Source organism: Ambystoma mexicanum, chromosome 6p (genome assembly GCF_040938575.1).
Source record: "Ambystoma mexicanum isolate Mex_15411 chromosome 6p, UKY_AmexF1_1, whole genome shotgun sequence".
NCBI lineage: Eukaryota > Metazoa > Chordata > Amphibia > Caudata > Ambystomatidae > Ambystoma > Ambystoma mexicanum.
In genome coordinates this window covers 577,981,409-578,002,945 of record NC_090935.1, presented here as the reverse complement: position 1 = coordinate 578,002,945, position 21,537 = coordinate 577,981,409, and the positions used below count along the sequence as shown (strand labels likewise).

The following is a 21,537-nucleotide window of genomic DNA, read 5'->3' as shown; positions in this document are numbered from 1 at the left end:
ACTTTGGAGTGTTTGGACTCGCTATTGTGATCTTCACCGCTACTAGCAGGAGAGTGACGAGGGTTGCTATGCTGGCTGTAACTGGATAGATCCCATCCCCAGGGTCTCCCAGAAATATGATTAGGGGATCTAATGATAACTGGATATCAGTGATCAATTTGATATGCGAGAGCACCTCTTTCCAAAGGTACCGCTCTCTCGCACAGCCACCACATGTAGAATAATGTTCCAATCTTGCTACATCCCCTCCAAAAAGGTGTTAAGTTAGGAAGGGCTCATTTTATGATGCCTGACGGGGGTAAATAGCAACAATAACAAACTTTTAAAAAGCATTCACGATCAGTGGTGCATCTGGATGCACGCGGATTCCCTGCCCAAATAGGCCTCCAACATTCTTCCTCCATGTGCTGACCCAGGTCTTGTTCCCATTTGATCATATAAGGCAGGCGCTCCTGGTGTTTGTAAAGATCTAAAACCCTATAAAAAGGATAATGCCTCTGCTTTAGCCATATCCGAGAAGGGTATGCAGTCTTTATATGGAATATTTTTTAAAGAATTAACTTTTATCAAATTTGGTAAAGGGTTCAATATTTTAGGAAAACGGTTGGGGGCCGTTTTTTGGGGTAGTAAACAGGGGTTTTGAGGGCTTTCCCCCTAAAGAAAATTCTCATAATATATTAGATATATGTGCATTCTTTATAAATTACTTGGGTATAAAGACATGTAACCCTGAGAAATAGGCAAGTTCGAGGGCACTCAGGATCCTTTTTGCTCTCAGCTTTACGTCAGGGTGAGGAGCCAAATGTCGCAACTGCATATCAAAATCTTTCTTTTTCATCCAAGCTCAATTTGGATTTTCAATCAACTAACGCCAGTGGGGCACCCTCTACGCCCCCTCCCACCTGCCCCCCAATCATACAGCTGCCTTATCCCACATGTCGAGATCCTTAAGTAAGCCTGGTATAAAGTCAGGTCTAACCAAAACTGGGGAAAGCAGATCCAATCCCTGCGAAACACCTCCTTGTCACAGCTTTGTTCCAATGAGAGACTAAGACAAGAGCGGATGACGGAATCAAGAAATCATTGGGGCTTCTCCTAATGTTTGGAAAGAGAAGCTGAGCGAGAGGGACTGGTGACATGTCATGCTCTATACATAACCATCTAGCTTTGGCATGAGTTTGAAACCATGTAACAATGTGAGATAGTTGCACAGCTACGTTATACCTATGCTAGATGTCCCGGAAAAGATTTTTGCAAGGGTTCTACTAGCGGACTTAAATGACTGGATCACTTCCAACAAGATCCTTCCAGCCAATCAGACTGGGCTTTCGGCCCAAATCCAGTACTACACACAACCTGGTAATATTGACGTCAGCAATTGAATATGCATGGCATCGTAGAGGAATCAACGTATATTGTGCATTCATCGATTATTCCGCTGTGTTTGATTCTGTATTTAGAAATAGGCTATGGAATAAGCTACGCCAGTGGAACATCCCAGGGAGGCTCCTAAAAATGCTCATGCTGCTTTATTCTGAAACTACAGTGCACATACGATTAGATGCTAGAGGGAAGTTGTCTGCACCAACTCCAACCTGTCGTGGGGGCAAACAGGGCTGTATGGTGGCAGCAACTCTTCAATTTATATCTAGCTGATATGCAGCAGTGCTTTGCTGACCTGATATCATTTCTAGTGAAGGTTGGTACAATTTTTGTGGGATGGCTAGCGTACGCAGATGACCTGTTGATGGACCTTGTCTCCAGAACATGCTTGATGCGTTAGCAGAATACTCTAAGCTGAATGGTCTAGAGATCAATATTGGAACGAGCAAGGTAATGGTCTTTCCAGCGACTAAATCTCCAAAGCAATGTGTGGAAACTGAAAAACATCTTTCTAGAACAAGTAAAAGAATACACATATCTTGGGGTTCTAGTCGATAAACTGAATTGGAATAAGCATTGAGAGCAAACTAAGGCTAAAGGCTCAATGTCACCAAACGTAGTTAGTAGTTTCATTGGCAGAAATGCTGGATTCTCAATGCATGCAGTATTGATGCTACACACAGCCAAAATACGCTCTACACTACTATATGGCATTGAAATATGGGGACACAAATATCAGGGTATGTTGAAAAGGTTTGAAGCTATGTTGCTTCGTAAACTGCTTTGCCTACCAAATAGCATTACATTGGAGTATTCACATAAAAAAAGCATCTCTCACGAGTATATAAGTCGCACTGTAATGAGCCGTGTGAATTTCACGTCTATGGAGAATACCACTATTATTGTAAGCTATATTCAGGCTTATTTAAGAATCGATAGATGTGGTAAAATGGGGACCATAAGTGGGCTGCTGAGTACATAACAGGGCTATCGATGCGCCACCACTTCCACTTTAAAAAGGTGGTTTAAAAAGAAGCTAGCAATCTATGGCTACGAATGTAACAGTTGAATTAGCCACAAAGTCACATAGTGGCTCGTTCCGTAGATGCAGGATGGAGCGCATAGCTAAACCTAAGTACATTATGGCATTCCCTAGCCCGCAGATACTCAGACACTTCCTAATGATGAAGTGTAATTATTGTGAGGCCTGTGAGATCCAAGGAGCCCGCTTAGGCATTTGCAGTACTGTGAGAATGTGCTGCTTGTGTGGATGTCAAGTTTGAGAGTCACTTGAACACCTAATGGTAACATGTGAGAGTTTGTTGGTATTAGGCAATAAGTATTTAAAGTCTTATGATAATATGATTGATTTTAATAATCTTCCATATTTCCGGAAGAATTTTATGAATGGTGAAGATATTAATCTTATATTTTATATGGTGAAATTTTATTGGAACATTTGAGATTTTTAAATCTTTGGCATAAAGGTTGCAATATTGTATGATGGAATTTTTCTTTTTTGGATCATTGTGTTAATAATGTATAATTGGATTATATGTATGTAATTTTATGTGATGTTATTGTGTCATGTGCCCTTGTATGTTGTATATACAAAGCTGAAAGGATATTATCAAAAAAATAAAGTTATACCTATTTGTATCCTGAACTCCAAGGCCACCAACATGAAAGGAAACAGGAAAACGTTCTTCTTCTGCCAACTTTCAAATGTGCGTGCACTTTTTCTCCTGATGCAGTGCTTTGATGACTTGGCCATTAGTGCTACATAAATACGCACAGTTCTAACTCTTGCGCTTCTCAGAAGGACTTTCTTTAGAGGTACAGGAGATTATCTTCCCTGAAGAGCATGAAAACTCCCATCAGGGATTTTGACAGGGATTGCAGTGGTACAAATGTTAGGGAACTAGGTTCATCTTTATCACCGTGCAGCAGACGACCATGGACAATTCTTGGCCAGTCCAGCGATCGAACAAGTCCGTCAATCCCTTAAACGGAGACTGGAAATTGAGCCATAAAATGTCCAGCATAGAGGGAGAGCTTTAATTCATCACCTTTCTACCTGCAATGCCCTTATCGCCTATAACCCTTTTAGCGAGAGGTTCCATGGATAATGCAAATATCAAAGGGGATATAGGGCATCCTTGTGTAGTGCCTCTTGTGACTGGTATCAGCACTCAAGTAGATTTGCCATTTAACCAGATTCTGGTGGAGACGGCATCAGAATTAGCACGAAGAAAATGCAGGAAAGTTGGACCAAATCCGCAAGTCTGTAAAAGTGTCCAGATATTGTTCAATTTAACTGGTAAAGAGGCTTTTGGGCATCCAGGTAAAGCACACCCATCTCTAGTCCCATTCGCCCACCTATTCCTATTATGTTGAGGATCCTCCTTATATCATCATGGATACTCTTATCAATTATAAAGCCCATCTGATCTGCAAGGATTAAGTCCGGACGTGTCACCATCAGACTGTTAGCGAAAACTTTGGAATATATCTTTGCGTCGTTATTCAGATTTGTAATTGGCCTAGATGATATGCGTAGAGTAGAGTATTCATTAGGCTTCAGGATCAGAATTGTGGAGGACTCTTGCATAGATGCAGTGATCCTACCAGTCACAGGTGACATATTAAACAATTTAGTAAAGTGCGGAATCAGTAGTGATTGAAATGTTTTATAGAATTGGAAAGTGAACCCATCAGGGTTCTCATATTTAAGTGATTTAATGGACCTTTCAACCTCATCCTCTCGTATGGTTGATCCAAATCCTGCCTGGATGCTGGTCGTCAGATAATCTAATTCGTCCCCAGCACTCAGCGTGTTTCCTGCCATTATAGGAGCATAGATTCATGGCTTCCGAAACAAGGCAAAAGGGCATATTGTCCCTTCGAATAGTCTCAAAATAAGTGGTTATGGTCAAAGCGAGTTCATGTTGAATTACCCTATCTTTTAAAACCGGGTCATACAACCTCCAAAGCGGTTTAGCTGGAGAGGATCAGGATGTTGCATAGAGTTCTAACATCACTGGAGCGTGATCTAAGAGGATTCTAGGTTCAATATAGGCATCTGAGATACAGGGGAGTAGGGCGGGATCTCACTAATAATACATCAATCCTAGAGAAGCTCTTATGTGCATGGGAAAGGTATGTTAAGCCTTTATTGGTTCCATTATGAAGCCTCCAGACATCAATGAGCTCTATTTACCAAAGTAACTTGGCGAATGGAATTTCCTTTTAGTAATCCGCTCATGTTGGCGAGACTTTTATATCAATTTCAGGATTAGTAACAAGGTTAAAGTCGCCCCTATTAGAACACTCACTTCAGCGAATGTCAAAGCGAATGTCAAAGCCTTAGGTAAGAAGCTTGCTAAGAACAGGTCCTGTTTGTCCTTAGTGGCATATAGGGCACAACTCTCCCCGCCGCCCCGCCACCCCCAAGTACCTCCCTTGTGTATCACGTAGAACCCTGGTCTTTACAAAAAGGGGTGTTCTTTGGGATTAGAATGGCAACCCCCCCCTTTTCTTTTTCCCACCCGAAGCATAGAAACATCGAGGAAATGGTTTATGGGAAAGTCTATGCTCGTCAGACTCCAGCAGGCTAAGTTTCCCGGCGAAAAACCACACAAGCTGATAAATGACAATTTCAGCAGGATAGACTTTCTCTTCATGGGTGAATTTAAACCCTGGACATTACATGAGATCACAAGGAGCTAATCAGTCTGCATGCTCTCAGAGGGGCTTGGCATATTGCTTTCTAAGCTTCAGTTCTACATTGGTGTCCCTCAGGTATATATTAAGTAGCAACATTGACCTGATTCTTAATGTGACCGTCCTACCACAATTTGCTTTAGAAAGGTTTCCCAAGATCTACCCACCCTCCTTATCCCCAAATTGTGCAACTCAAAAGCAAATTTGCACCGATATGACAATTTAAACAATACAGGGGTGATGAAAATGGTGAGCATACAGAATGTTCATTGTGACAGGTTATATGGCTGAGTTTTGCTCAGGGTTGATAGTCAGAAAAATAAAATGGAGCAGTATTGTTAAAAATGTCTTAAAATGGGGATTTTCCTTTTTTTTAAAGTTGGTTTTGTATCCTAATATCGTTAATAGGATGAAACTGTTTTTGATAACTTTGTTGGTAGTTTGCAGATTAGGAGGGTTGGAAAAAGTATACTGTGAAGTAAATGTTGGAATAAAATAACAGAATGAGGATACTGGTACAGCGTTGAAGAAGCTCACTAGACTCAACTAGGAAGATTGTGTTGAGTCCAAGCAAAACACGTTTTGGCAAATGAATATCAGTATTCAGTGTTTGACTTATACTGTAACAGAGTGATGATATTGTGCATCACTAAGCAAAAGTTGAATAAGCTAATATCATAATTTATGCATTCAGAAAAATTTTAAGTGAAGGACACAAATAAGAGTTTAATGGGGTTTTATGGATTTTACATGGGTGATGCCAGACGTTGGAGGAAGAGAGGAAGAGAGCCTGGTTACTACAATCTAGATGCATCCTCAGACACGAGTCCCCAATGGAAAATAACTCCATAACAAGCAGTTGTACGTCCAGCAAGATTCAACAAGATCGGGCTGTGTTAGCCCTATATGTTTGGACCATGAAAGATTTCCCAGTACGATGGCTCATGTGGGATTTTTTTGATTCCGACTGAGATTTCTGACTTCTTAACACATGAGACCAGGGTTCCACCCGAGAAGAACTTAGGGAGGGGAATCGGAGCGTTTATCCCAGGGTGGGACCCCCGCCCACCCTGTTCATCAAGTGCTAAGAGTTGCTCAGCTTCCTTCATGGATTTTATCACCCAGAGATGATAAACAGGGCTGTAGGGAAACCACATCTGTAAGGAATCCACCTTTCCATCATAGGTCAGTTTTCTCCTTTTAGCCAATGTCGAGAAGGCATGGTCCTGGTACAGGGAGATCTTCACGTCTCTAAAGCATATAGAGTTTTCAGGACACTCACTATTTGGTCCTTGACCCAATAAAAGCAGACCCTGGTAAGCACATCTGGAGTACACCCCTGTCGAAGCAGAGTGAGCGTGTGGATCTGATTTATCTAATCCATTTCAATCACAATCTTTTGGATGCTTGAGATTCGAGCGAAACAGGTATTTGACGAAGTTTGCATAGTCAGCATCCATGATTTGGGTTGGTATACCGTGTAGAAGAATATTATTTTGTCGGGAGTGATTCTCTGCATCCTCCTGATTGTGCTCCAGTTGTTCACATTGAGCTTCCAAAGGCTCTATGCAGTGTGCCCCTTCACTGGTTTCATAGGATTGTTCACTGAGAGTTGTATATCTACCTCTTCGAGATGTTTATCCGATTCCTCCATTTGTTAATCCAAAATTGTGATTTTATGCAACAAGTGACATACTATTTTGTATTTCTTCGTCGATTTCCATGAGCCAGTGTTGGAGATCAGTTTTGGTGGTCCACATAGATGTATCGGCGAGGCAGCGTCCTCAGCATGGTCCAAAGCTGTTGTGGTTTCACATTTTTTGTTCCACCTTTTCCTGTGCCTGCAACAGCGTGGCATTATCAGAGATCTTATATCCTTTGGTTAGTTTTTCCAATGGTGAAGGCGCGAGGAGCTACAGCTTAGGCATTAGGGTTTATTCGCCAGAAAACGATTATGCTGGGAGGAGGGGAGAGTAAATATGTTCCCTCTGGGTAGATCATTACGGTGCAAGTATACTTTCTTCTCTGGGGCGTACCTGCCAAGGACTCTTCCTTGCATAGTATCCAGTTGGACCCCGCCTCAGGACTCTGATGGTAGGATGTCCCCAAGAAGGAGTCCTCTCCGACGATACTGGTTGAGTACATGCAAGGAGGGGAAGGCTCCAGATATGGTTGCAGAAGAGGTTTGCGCTCTATCAGTTAGCCAAAGAGCATAGCAGAGACATGTGTTCCCCACCCCCCACACCTCCACGAGGAGGAAGTGCCCCATGTCCACCGGGACAGAGGGCAAACACAGCAGAGTCTGCATGTCCAGGCACCAGGGAATGCCGAAGGAACACCTCTGGCGGAAGAGGAGAGTCACCAGGCCACCCGGCAGACACTTGGAACAGGAGCCTGGCACAGAGAAAGCTGCAGGCCAGAGAGCCACAGTAGGCATCAGCATAGGCTATGGAGCCGCTAGATAGAGTATGTCCCAACCCAGAAGTGGAGGCGGCCATCTCAGGGCACCGGATCATCCGGCCCGCATGCGGGTACGAGGAAGCTGTAAACCCAGGAAACCACTGCCGGCCCTGGAGGGAGGTGGGCAGCAAGTAAATGTTGCAACGGCAGACCGGTTCACTCCAAGGGCTCTGCAGGCTGCAGTCAGTTCACCACACTGCAGTCAGCTAGCAGGGCAATCAGGAACTCGGTCCCATGAGCGGGCAAGATCCACTCAGCAAAGTTCCATAGGCCGTGAAATGGGCACTCCAACCAATCAGGGCTACCGAGTAAGCTGAAAGTTCATTTCCAGCCTCCAGGGATCTCTAAGCTCACAGAACTGCTCTAGGTAAAGAAAATTCAGTCAGAGCTACGCGCTTATGCAGGCAGAAGATCTTCTTTAGTTCCAACACTCAGGGAGCCATCTTTTCAATAAGCTCTTCAGACCACGTCCCCCAGATTTTGCTTTTAAAAGCTAGTATCTACCAAGACAGATAGCAAACTGAATGCAATGTCCTGGAGGGAGTCTCTGTGGTTATCGCTGTAAAATAAAGTGGTTTGATTTCAAGTGGTTTGATTTGTGTTCCAATCCAGTTCGGCTGCACTACACTGCCCCCCCCCACCCTACAAACCATCTCAACCTTACCACAGAACTCGTCAGCAGTGGCTAAATGGTCCTCCTAATACCCACAATAAATACCAGAAATGTACAAGATACTGTCAGATGCATGTTGGCAGTCAACACATGAAACTCATGAAGTTCACAGCAGCAAGATTTTGGGGAATTCACCATAACTTTCTGAAATCACAATTTATTCTTTGGTTCTAGTTTTTAATTGTGATGTTCAGTTCTGGCATTTTCATAGTAACTTTATTTCGGCGGTAAGCCATAAAAGTTTTTTTTAAAACAAATAGACTTAACAACACATTTCATTCTAAAAATTAAATTCAATTAAATGGAGTATCTTTGAGGCACAGTTTATGTCTCCTAGATAGATAGGTCCAGAACAGCACATTTTCAACTTGGGTCGCAGCCGTCCACTGTGACATTAATATAACGTATCGCGTGGAGGTCTGGGCCAGAAGGTGTCACCTGACAGACCCCCCCCCCCACCGCCCACAAGAGTGGAACAACATTTACTCCTGAGAGCACAGGTCACTGGGACATTCTTTCCAGAGGCTACGCACTAAGATCTAATGCACTATTTGCCGATGGGTGACATCTCTGGTTAAAACTCAATATGCCCCCGGCCATAGCTGGATCCGGATGTCAATTCTGATGGAGTCGAGGGTATTTCCCCCCTGCTGCTGATTTCTGGTGCAGTTTACGATTTGCTCTCGGGTTTCAAATAGACATCCCCCTCACTACCCGGATTAATATAAGCACTTGTTTGAAAGTGCTTCCCTGGGTTCATGGCAATTTGGGGCTCATTGCGGGACCCTATGTAGGAATACTGACCGCCGCTTCCCAGGATGCTATTGGCCTACTAATTGTGGCAGGGGATCTGCGTTGTTGGAGAAGGAGCAAAATATGGGATTCCCGGTCCGGGGGCATGTCCACAAATCAATTTTGGGCAATATTCCATTGCCCACTGAAGCAACTTTCCCTGATTTCAGACAAGGGCACTCTGGCTTCCACCAATTTATCTGGGACCCTTTTCCACACTATTGGCTATGCAGTGGTTCCCCCTTGCTCATTCCTTTCTCAACCACTTCAACCAAGGACAGGACTAGATTTTTTAATTTCAGAAGTTCAGCCAGCACAGTGTTGCATTGACACCCTTAATTCTGGGCCCCCTTTGTCAATCTGTTTTGAGATGTGTTTTGCCCCTTGCTCACAGGGAGGTGCTTGTCTAGGTGTTCCACTGTTAGCAGGTTGCCACTAGTTACTTCTATTGGCATGATCTGCGCCCACTCAGCCACATGTCCCCCGTTTTCAATCATGCAATGTACGCTATGCAGTAACGGCCCATTGTGAAAGCCCTGTGAACAAGTTGTTGGCCTTCTAGTCAGGAGGGACTCATCATGGCAGTCTGTCATTTATGGCATTGATCCCCTCCCCCCACACTTGATACACCAGCTCCATTAGCGACCAAAAGATGAGACTCCAGCCAGTGCTGGCTAGGGGATAAGACGATAGGGGGCGTGGTGATCACCTTAGTGCCGGCGGAGGTAGAGGACCAGATATCATGGTCAGTAGCTTCCCCTGGGGCCACACCCGATTGGACTCCAGCTGAGATTTTGGACTGCAGGCTGCGCGGACATGGATGATCAGAACAAATCTTGGGCCCCTTTACATGTCCCAAAAGACACACAGATCCTGTATTTTCTTTCCGTAAATATACAGGTTTTTCAGTTTTGGCAGGGGCCTCAGTATTACGTGCATTGTTTTTATTCTCTCCCCTCCATTCGCCCCCAAGGACCCACACTATGTGGATAACTTAATGTGCCCAAGAACTGGTGCATTTCACTAATAAGCGAGTGGGCTTCCCCCGGGGCCTTACAGGCTTAGTTAGTCTGATCTCTCCGGCATGTGATTGGGATGGTGGGGCTGCAGTTGGTATTTTCCTTTTCACAGTCAGCATTTTACGTCCTGGCACGGGTAGGAGTATAGGCAGGAGTATAGGTGCCGATATTACTGGCGGGCCAGAGGATGACAAAACGGGTGAGCTGTCCAAGGATTGAGATCATGAAGTGCTTTCTTTTTTCAAGTTAAGGACCGCTGGACAGATCCGTTGATACACAATACCACGGATGTGTCAATAGTCAATGTTAATCATTGTTAGTCTTGGTTATCGTTATTAGTTGGGACGTTATGGCGACAACCCTCCCTTTCCTCATCGGGTCTCATCTGGGCTACAGTTTGGCTTGCATAAACACTGGTTTCCACAGACTTTTGCTTCCCTCGTGGTGGAACACTGAGCCCTTGGAACCTGCTCGGGGAGACCCCTGTAGAAGGGTTTCATCAGATGGCGTTGTAAGGGAGCCACCTTTCCTCTTTCGTTCTCCCTGTGGTCTGGGTAATCTCCAGGCATTGTGGCATTTAATAACGTGTGTCATTAATATTTATTTAGGTGTTTTGTTCGGTAGGCAGACATGGTATAATGGGGGTGATGAGTTGGGGGGAGTGGGTCAGCTGTCCGGCTGATTAGCGATGGGGACAGTCTGATCAGCCAATTTGATGCTCACCAGTAGCCTAAAGGAGAACATCAAACTCAATTTCCCTTGTCCCATAGACACTGTAAGGTGTACCCCGGCAGTATTCACTGCTACAGACTGGCAACGGTACTCAAAAACATTGCAAAGGCAAAAGGGGATACGAAAACATCATAGCAAAATATTAAACAGCCTAAACGCTTGCCATATAAACACCCGGTCTTCAGACAAATAACTGATAAACATGTGGCAAGGGCACAGCCTTAGTTATCATGAGCCGGGTAGATTATGGAGCAGAATGCTTCGGGCACCTGGACGACACACACAACTATGAAAGGGTCAGGACTGACCCACTTAAAGATTGAGCAAGATGGAAGAAAAGGCAGAAGGATGGCTGTCCACCCAAGAAGCAAACACTTTGATACAGAGCACCAGGACCCCCCTATCCTATTGTGGAAGATCCACAAAAATCTCCATGACGACACATCTAATCCAGGATAAATTCCATCCTTGAACTAATTTAAAACCCTGCGTACACGGTCTCAATAAATGGGGCTCCCAATTGAGATAGTTTGTTAAAGATACCACCCATGTCAGTAACAGTTCAAGAGCTTGTATAGAAACCCCAACCATAATGTACTGATTTAACTGGCTACCAATTCGGTTTACACTAGGATACCAAAGAAAGTGGCCACCGATATCCAACACTCCCACCTATATGGGCACCACACAGAAAAGAAGCGACAGATCAACACATTCATAGTATGGATCATGAAGATGACACTGACCAAGAGCAACTTGAGGTTCAAGAACCATTTATATATCATCCTATCGATGGCACAGAACATGGGGCTAAGATGGCACCCACATTGCCAACTTTAAGGGCTTTTTCCTGAAGACCAACACATCACATGGAGAAGAATTGTTGACAATATCAGCAGCCTAGATCCCCATCTTCACTGTACAGGTTCCAGCGGCCCTACATTCCCATTGCAATATTGCATTTTAAAATCTGAAATGGCTACACAACAATTTCTCATTTGGGAATTGAATGCCTATGAATAAGCATAGAACAGAAACAAAAAACCCTATGAAGAGGAGATGGCCACATTGAGGGTGAGGTTTTAACGCAAGGGTTATCCAGAAATACTGACTAGGACGTCTAAGAGAAAGCAACAGTAGTGAGGTGGTTCTAGAAGGAAAGACAACGAACGACACGTGTGTGTTAATATGGTCTCCACTCTATCACTGAAAACGAAAATCTTGAAATATTCGGGGATTGCAACACCCTCTTTTGGTTCACAATAAAATAAAAACCTGACTCAACCCACCCAGAGCACGTTTTGGAGTGCAGCAAACATAGCGCATGCCACTACACATGTAGTAACACATAAAACACTGCATAAAAGTAGACATTGGATTTTCAAAACAGCGACAAACACCATTAACGAATTGTAACACCACTATGGTAATCTACACGATTACTGGTCTGCGTAGACGAGGTATAATGGCAAGACCACACGACAGATAAAGACCTGTACTAGCAAGCGAAGCCAGAAACCGCCTGAGAAAGTGTCAAATTTATAAGGACTAAAGCTCGGATGTACTGTAGAAGGAAAGATTCCCCAGTGATGTGCTATGGTAATGTCGATTTGTGGAAGCCTGGTCATGATCAATGGGCGTCTACACCAGCCAAGGTGAGAAGTGGTAGGTCAAAAACATCAAATGATTGACTAGAACCTAATGCAGAAATGCAATTACTATATGCGTGTGCAAAAACGTGTGTATTAGATGTTATTGAAGGCATGCTGGGATGAAATGAGAACATTTATGTTTCAGTGGAATTAGTGGACCCGGCCAGACAAGCATGCTGCAGTGGGGCTGCATAATGTTGGGAAAGACAGATCCGACACTTTTGTCAGACATAGGTGGGCAAGATATTGCAAGTACACATTTCACAGCCTGGTAGACAAGCTTACAATGGCAGCAGGTGTAGCATTTGCCGACTCCATTAGATGACATTGATGCCAGTATTAAGAGTCGAGGAGCAGTCTCACACCAAAAAGGAGGCCGAGCTGCCAGACCGGTCGCAAATGCCAGCTAAAAACCCGTGGGGTCCAAGAAGAACTATTCAGTACACAAACCTCACATTAAAATAGACAGTGACGCAACAAATGCCATTATTAACTTAATGGTGCCAGTTGCACAGTGAGAACAGAGAAGCACTGGTTACCAAACCAGTTATCATATGTCCTGAAGCCAGCCAAGTTGGACGTGATCTATGGCAAGCGGTGCTATCAACCTACAACTTACAACGCGTCCTGAAGGGTGAACCCAATGCAGGTGCTCTATCCTTTACATATTATTGTTGCGACTTGTGAGTAGAACGGACATAACTGTCCCCAGCAGGTGTGAGGGTTGCAAGCCAATGCATATAAAAAACGATTCTATGCACCGGTGAACCCTCGCCGCACTGCGTATTTAGGCCTCAGCTCTGTTGCAATACAGCACATCTACTGCAACATTAAAAACGGGTGTCTGCCATTACCACGGTTTGGCCGTGACGACACCCAGAAACAGATGCGTGATCCAAGCATCTTGTTGGGGTTGTATGCCAAGAAGCTTGGCAAGCCAACAACACCAGTAAGTTGTGCCACGGTAAGACTCGCTTTACTCTCAGAGAATGGGAAGTGTTAGTTGGGCAAGTAGACATTTTAACCAAACAGCCACATAACCCACCATCCCCATAGCTTACCACTGCATGATGGACCATCGTAATCTAGGAAATGACAAAACCTTTGAATTGGTCTGGAAAAGGCTTCTACAACTACAATTCGCCACATATCAAAAGAACTACTACTTAATGTGTACTTGCATCGCAAGGAAGACCATTCTTAAGCCAGCAGCTGCAACGCGCCATGTCCAGGGCAACGGGCCCATGGATCGGTTATGAATGACCTGGCACTAACAGGCAGCTGGAGTGAAAACATACTTGTCATTACAGACAAGTTCACCCATCATGCACAGGCCTATCTATGTCAAGATCAGAGAGCAATAACAGTTGCCATGGTTCACGCGTAGAGATTCTTCAGGGACTATGGCTGGACAGCACGATTGCCCCGGCCAATAGAGACTTTCAGAGTAGGCTGATTAAATAACTGTTGAACTTGATAGGCCTGAAGACAGCTTAAACAAACCCTACCACCTACAGAGTGAGGCAATGGTGGAATGCTCCAACAGTACTTTCCTGGACATGCACGTACTGAATACTGAAGCTACATCAAAATCCAACATTGAGTTGGAATTTTTACAACTAAAAGAAATGACACCACAGGTCTTGCTCCCCATCATCCGATTTGTGTGCGGCATACAAGACTGCCTAGTCACCAGAGAAAATGGAAGTGGACCTTAAACATACCAGATATATGTGGAGATACCTGATGCAGCAAGTTGAAAAAGAGTCCATGAATTTGCTATGAATGCTTTAGATGAAAATACTAGTAGGAAGATGGTTTGGTATAACAAAAGAGGGTGGCACTGTTCAGAGAATAAGTGTTTCTTAGAGGTTTTGTCAACAAAGGGGAAAGTAGGATAGGGGACAGGTCTGATCCCCCAACAAGTTAGACAACATCCTAGTGACCAGAAAACTGGACCAAGAGGTTTTAAAGTAGCACACAAAAATACTACTTTCCTCAGGGCAAATTATCCGGTTCCTCTTCTAAGCAGGCCAATGACCTGCCATCCATCAAAGAAAGCCAGCTTCACCTCTTCAAGAAACCAATATACATCCTTTCACAGCTATTACCCAAAATGCCAATTCGTAGTCGGATGATGAATATGAGATCTTATTTAAAGAGTGTAAGTGCCAAAACACTTGATTTACTTAGACATCCCTGGGTTTTGGGGGAATTGGAGGTGGACATTCCCAGAAGGGGCAGGGGGGCTAAGACAAGCTCCGGTGGTGGGTGCGGAGATGGTGGGGGTAGAGAAGATCTAGATTATTTTCCTTTACATCAGACACTCTCCAGATGCTCCAGCAGCGGTCGGGTGGAGCAGGTGAATGCTTCTCCCCTCCAATAGGGGGGCCCAGTGCATTCACTCCCAGATGTTGAATGCCGATATGCTTCAATCTCCACACTGCGGGTGATTTACCAAGGGGGGTTCTTGCACCGGACAGCTGTGTATCTAGCTACCAGCTGGAGCCAGTAAGACCTTTTGAGCAACCCAGCTGAGTTCTCACCTATAATTTTGTGAGAGACTGGAGACTTGTTCTGGCAATCCTCAGGACTTTGCACAAATATTTATCCAGAAGCTGGGGAAGATTCTGTTGGGATCAGTAGCCTTCCTTTTTGTGCTTTAATATCGGCCAAGGTACTGTGTGGTACTTGTGCATGGAGTTGGGAAGGAATACTCCACAACTATCCATTGGCCATCCTGTTTGAACTTCCAGTATCAGAGCCTGCATTGCCACCTCCTGTGCAGAGGACTAACAGCCACCGATGCAACACCCTTTAACAATATATTGGATATTGACAAAACCACTCTCTCTCGGACCATGGACTGCGCCATTCCTGCATTTTGGCTCTTTGCACCTCAGTAACATCTGGAAAGCGGCATTTTCTGGATCATTTAACTCTCAAAACAACAACCACAACAACCACAACTCCCCCCCCCCCCCATTTGCCTAGGATTTCTGTCTCAGCAGGAGCAGAAATCGCCAAAATGTAAAGATTGGCAACAGGCCTAAAAGGGCAGAAGGGGCAGTGCGCGTCCTCTCAGGGAGGAAACGCTAGTGCTTTAAATCCAACCAGCATTGTTAGAATTCCTCGTTTACTTGCATCGGAGGACATATGGCTATGTTTGATAGGTTTCTCTTATGGCAACACCATACATGGTTATAGGTGGTTTGCCACAAGATTTTGTTTTTGCAACCTTGGTTTATTTCTGAGGTACCAGAGCCAGTGAGTTCCAAAGTGTTCTGTTCGGTGCTCAGCTCCGTACCCCGGAAACATCGTAGCCCAAGATAGTCTATCCAGAGCTTCTGAAGGACACTTTGCTAAAAGACGCACACCATTGGGAAGTTTGGTAACCATACACCCTATTATTCTGCTACACACAGGTGACACTAGGTGGGCATAAAGTATTTGCCACACATGCTAGACCTAGAGATAGGTTAACCCCCAGTGCGAAATGCAATGTAAAAAACAGATCTAGATTCGAGAGAGCAGGCTGGGGAGGTGAGAGATTAAGTTCTGCCTCACGCATTCCATGTGGTAGCCCAGAGTACAGAGGAGGAATGCCTCAGGTTGTAAAGGGCCGCCAGCAATAAAGTGCTGAGCTGGCCAGTCCCCAAAGGGGGCGGGGAAATACGTGCAACCGAGAGAACATTAATGTCTCTCAATACCAGACTCAACGTGTGACTGGGAAGATATAAATGGTCATGGTGCTGAAAATAACATGGCTGCACTCATTTTGATCAAGCTTCGATGTCAGCCTGCTGGGATTCCAACCCGCTTTCTATGGTCTTGTAAGAATTCCATAATTGTAGAGCGAACTGTACACTTTTTTTCTGGGGGTTGAGTGCCTGGGGTAGGAGTGTGATCTGTAATGGAGAGGTGAGGAGGACATTTTCTGCTGTAGCACCCCTTCACTGCCATTGATTGCATGTCAGGCTACAAAGTCATTATCAAGGATGTCTCTGAAATCCAAGTGATCACGTGTTTTCCAGAGTATTTGTCATACAGACGTCTGAAAAGTCCGAGTACTCCATATACTCTTCACCCAACAGCACTAGAGGCAGTGGCATTTCCAGCAGACCCCTATAGTTCGGCCACTTAAACAACCTGAAACAGCTAGACACTATTCAAGATCAGCCGTCCCCAATATCGAACCAAAGCTCCTTAGCCAATTCCCTTGTCAATCACTGAACACCAAAAACAATCATTACCCACCCGATCAGGAGAAGGGATCCTAGCACATTGCAAAATATATTTGTATTTATTTTGTATTTATTTTTATTTATATAGCGCTTTACACCAAAGAGCTATATATTTTAACCCACCTCAGTGTATAGAGAGTGAATGCCATCCCAGCCCATTTGCCATCAAGATTATAGGAAAATATATATATATTTTTTTTTAATATAAAGGTTTGGAGAAGCATGAACCAGAGGTATTCTTCCTCTCCTCTCCTCTCCTCTCCTTTCCTCTCCTTCCCCCAGAAGCTCACAGTCTGCCGAGCCCTGGTTCTCTCGAAGCTGGACTACTGTAACAGACCATCTAAATCTGCCTGCCTCTACTCTCCACCCTCTGCAACTCATCCAGAACAGGACTGCAAGACTTGTCCTTGGCCTCAAGCCCAGGGACCGTACCTCTCCAGGACTGAAATCTCTACACTGGCTCCCAGTGGCTGCGAGGATTAAGTTCAAAACCCTCTGCATTGTCCACAAGGCCGCCTGGGGCCTAAATACCTTCACCTCTCTCTTCCTAAATATCTTCCTTCTCGAGCTCTTCGCTCATCAGCCTCCAACTCCCTGAGGGTCAGCCGCTTCTCCAAGCAACGAGTTGGGGGTAGATCTCTCTCCGCGGCAGGGGCCTCCCTCTGGAACAGCCTTCCTGCCTTCCTGAAACTTCCTCTTTGCTTTTGCTTTCTCTCCCCCCCCTCTCCCCTGCTAATTCTTGACTGAAACTGCACTGAATCTGCAACTGGGCCACTCTCACCGATCTCGGTCCTTGGCCCAGCCACTCTCCACTTGCACTGCCTCCCTGGCAACCCCTGCACTGTGGTACTGTCTCTGTATCCCTACAGCCCCCTTCCCAGCACTTGTCTGCACTTACCTTGCACTTGCCACCAGCTGGCCCTATTATTTATCTATTATTCTACCCTGTACTGCAATTTTCCCCCCTCCCTTTCCCCTTGCACTTTCCCTTCCCCCCGCCCATGCACTTGCGCGATCTGAATGACACCTGGCCTAGTAGGATCGTTGTCTGTCTTCCCTTTGTTCCCCCCTCCCTGCCTCGTCGCGCCTTGAAACACTTGTGTATAGGCACGTTACAAATGCCATTTCATAGGCCCCAGAAAGGAATGAGGGGCAGGTCTCATGCCACACTACAGAGGACAGCAACCTTTGAGAGAAAGTGTCGTAGGCCTGCAACCTTTTCCTTCCCCACTGTTGGAGATCCACAGATTTCTATACATAAACTAAGTACCAAGCACTAAAGTTCGGTTGTTGAAAGCCCAATGGTAAAGTCCTGCTCTGGAAAGATCTGTGCCCATTCAGCCAAGGCTGTTCGCAATTTGAGTGTTGCGCTTATTTCAAGCGGCTCAACATCAGATCAATGTTGCGTTGGGTGGCGTGCAGATTACCCTCTTCTTCTTGCCAAGCTTTGCTTCGCCTTAGTCTACAACACTGGTCTACCCTTCTCCTTACACTGAAACAGGGGGAGTTTGCTACTGCAACCAGAATATGGCCATTTGCCAGGTCTGGAATTTCAGGAACTGTCACCAGATCATACATGGAAAAAGAATTCCCAGTGGAAATCACTCATTGCTTTTTCTGCTGACGCCGAGTTTGCCCCCAATTTCGAATTAATGTCACCCACAAGTATCATAATCGTTGTTTTTGATAGCTTAGTGGAGTGTTTATGTGACTTATTTTAAGGCTGGACCTTAGTTATGGCATGTCTGACAGCACTTTGAATTTGAGTCTTCTGGTATGTGGTTCCCTATGTAGGAAAAAACCAAAGAAAGGGTAACACAATTTAGCAGCAGATGAAGACTCTCCACCTGAATGCACAAAGCTTCTTAGAAAAAAGGTCCGCCTTAGGCTGGGGGACCACAGGCTTTCACAGGAGGCTTGAATCCTTGACCACATCTAGACAGTAACCAAAGGCTTCAAATACAATCGATATGAATATTAGAAATGCAAGGGGAAACCATTGCATTTATGAAATACTGCACACTTTCAGTTGACCGAATATGTTTTTAAATATCCCTCAAGAGTGAAGGAAGTTCAGCTACAGTCCGGGATCACCACAAGAGGAACACTAGAGTTTAGCAAGATCAGCATGGGGGCGAGGCGAAGGGACATTCTTATCTGCTACTCCAAGAATGGTCATAAAAAGCCCACAGTAGGGACAATAGTTGAAGGGTCCCCATCTAAGCTTGGGTGCATGCTGTGCGCCACGTTTTAGTGTTGGAATCAGCACAGGCAATGGGCCGGAACATGACGGAGTGGGGCTGCGGCAAAACATTTCTTGCCGCCCTGTGCCCAGGCCAAGGGGCTTGCCCACGACACCCACGCTACAACAAGCGGCTTTCAGAAGACTCTGCAGCACTGCCGAGTCTTCTGAAAGCCGTCTGCTCAATGACACACAGGTTGCTTGTGCATGTGACAACTCGGCTATCTGTCCTAAAGCTGAATGATCACATGCTCGAGCATCCCACGTTTCAACAGACAGACACTTTCAATAGACTCGGCATGAGCAACTGAATGCAGAAACAGCCAAAGCCTCATTTACTTGTTGTAGCTGTACAGACTGGTATATATGCCCTGCAATGTAGGGACATGTTTTTCTTAGGGCGAGTAGTGTGAGCAATTAAAACTGCAGAGCCCAACTTCCATTAATCGCTCAAAAGGGCTTCTTACTGAATCACATGTTGTAAATTAACATTTCTGGACATACTTATGCTCCATAATGTTCTTTGCTTTTATGCAAATCGCCAGGATTGGGTTCTATGAAGCGATACTGTTTTGCGACCTGGAACCACGCCCCTCAAAATCAAACCCCCCCTTCTCCCCACGGCCCCGCCCCTCCAACGGTGAGAGGTTTCCCTCAGTACATTTTTCCCATTTCTAGGACTAGTTGGAATGAATGCCGGGTATCGAGGAGGACCTCTAAATAAGGGATCACATAGTAAAACACCTAAGCAGCGCGATGGTTATTGGTTTCACCGGAGGACCTCTAAATAAGGGATCACATAGTAAAACACTTAAGCAGCACGATGGTTACTGGTTTCACCGGCTTTCACACATTTTAGCCGGATGAGGCCAGATCAGTAACTTAGTGTCATTATTTAAGTTGGTTTCAAGCAAACTGACCCAGCTTCTGTCGGATTGGCATACCAAGGTCCCCCATATTTACTGGAAGCCAGAGAACAATGCACTAGGTTGCCGATTAGGAATTCCACATTACTGGCAGAAGAGCATCTGCCTGACAAAACAGAGGCAGGTTGGACTTTCCGCCAATTAGGAGTGAAGTTGGTTCTGCCATTCATTTTAATTGTTCTTCTGCAAGCAGAGGGGTGGGGGGGGGGGAGAGAGGGAGATAGGGGAAGGAGATGGGGGGAGAGAAAAGGGGGAGAGAGAAAAAGAGAGGATGGACTCCAACTGCCCTACCGTCCATGGTCTCCATGACTCACCTGCAACTCTCCGCAGAACGGAAGAACTACTGAAAGAACACAAAGGGCGTTTCATGCCAAAACACTGGATCTAAAAGATGGCGTGGGTGTTTAGAGGTTACAATCAGCATGATCTTAAAGCACTGTCCTACTTACCAAGAGTATAAAATGCAGCAAAACAGGATCGTGGTGCCCAAACCAGACACTAGATTCCCATCTTGGTTCAACCCTTGGGTGAAGCTAGGTATACAGATTGTGACATTCTTTTTCGCTTCGTCCAGTACTAAAAAAAAAAGCAATAAATAAAATGTTAAAACTTGGTAATTCATTTTGCTTTCAAAACTACATTTTTCTGTAGAGCAGGCTGGTAAATTCTTCAGTAAAATGAACTGTGCTTTAGGCGCACAATGGAAACCTACACGGAAAGACTTCTAGCCCGCCACTGGGCCTCTAGGAGCAGGGTGCACTGGGTCTGCAACACCATCACAAAGCCTAGGGTTGCGCTCCTTCGCTGTGAAACAGAGAACCCCCCCTCCCCGCCAGGGTCAGACTGGGGCATAAAATGATCTTGGGCACCAATGAAAAAGTGGCCCACAGTTGCAAATGGCAAGTCATTCCTTTTGTAAGGGGGAGGCTTTCGATAAAATGTGATGCAAATTGTGCATTTTAAAGAATATGTATTCAGTAACACTGGTCAAAACTACTAGCCGCATAGGGAAGTAATTTATCAAATGGGCCCACATTGTCAAAAAAGTTCCCCACTTGATTAAAAAAAAAAATGGCCCAAGGTAGCATTTTTTGTTCGGGCATTGCCCTTTTGCCCTATAGGCCAGTCCGAGCCGGCCCCCCACGACGTAGCGGGGCACACAAAACTGAGAGACCATCTAAAAACATTAACAGAAACGTACAAATACCAGTGTGCAACTAAAAGTAAAAAAAAGCTGAACGGGGGTGGTGATCTGGGGGGCTTGTAAATCCAGACCCGGCCTAGATATACTGCACAACTTTGGCAGGAAGACAGGAGGCGCTGATGAATGTCGGGGCAGAAAAGCCACTGCAAAATAAATTCTGGCCAGATAAGCATTGCCAAGAACCTAAAAAACCAACAATTTGGGGAGTGGGGAGGGGATGGCGTATATGTAGCGGTAGGAAGCCAACCTGGAAATACGATACACCTCTAAGAACACATTTGAAAAAGGATACACGGGATCTGCACGAGAGCTGCAACCAGGGCCGGTCTTACAACAGATTGCACCCCAGGCGGGAAGCATCGTTGTTTCCCCCCCCCGTCCCCCGACCTGTGATCTCATGCATGTGTCATGGGCTGAGGAGTGGGGACTATGAGTTAAAAAAATTGTCAATGCTGGCATCTGCTGAATTTCATGAACCTCAGGAAAC

General features: G+C 45.2%; 1 protein-coding gene across 1 annotated transcript in view; it reads right to left on the bottom strand.

Moving 5' to 3' along the window:
• Positions 1-21,537, bottom strand: part of SERINC5 (serine incorporator 5) — a 330,849-nt gene that overhangs the window by 18,385 nt on the left and 290,927 nt on the right. The window contains exon 8 of the mRNA XM_069627400.1: positions 20,296-20,422. Within this exon, the coding sequence (XP_069483501.1) occupies positions 20,296-20,422 (127 nt within the window). The remainder of the gene's footprint in view (positions 1-20,295; positions 20,423-21,537) is intronic.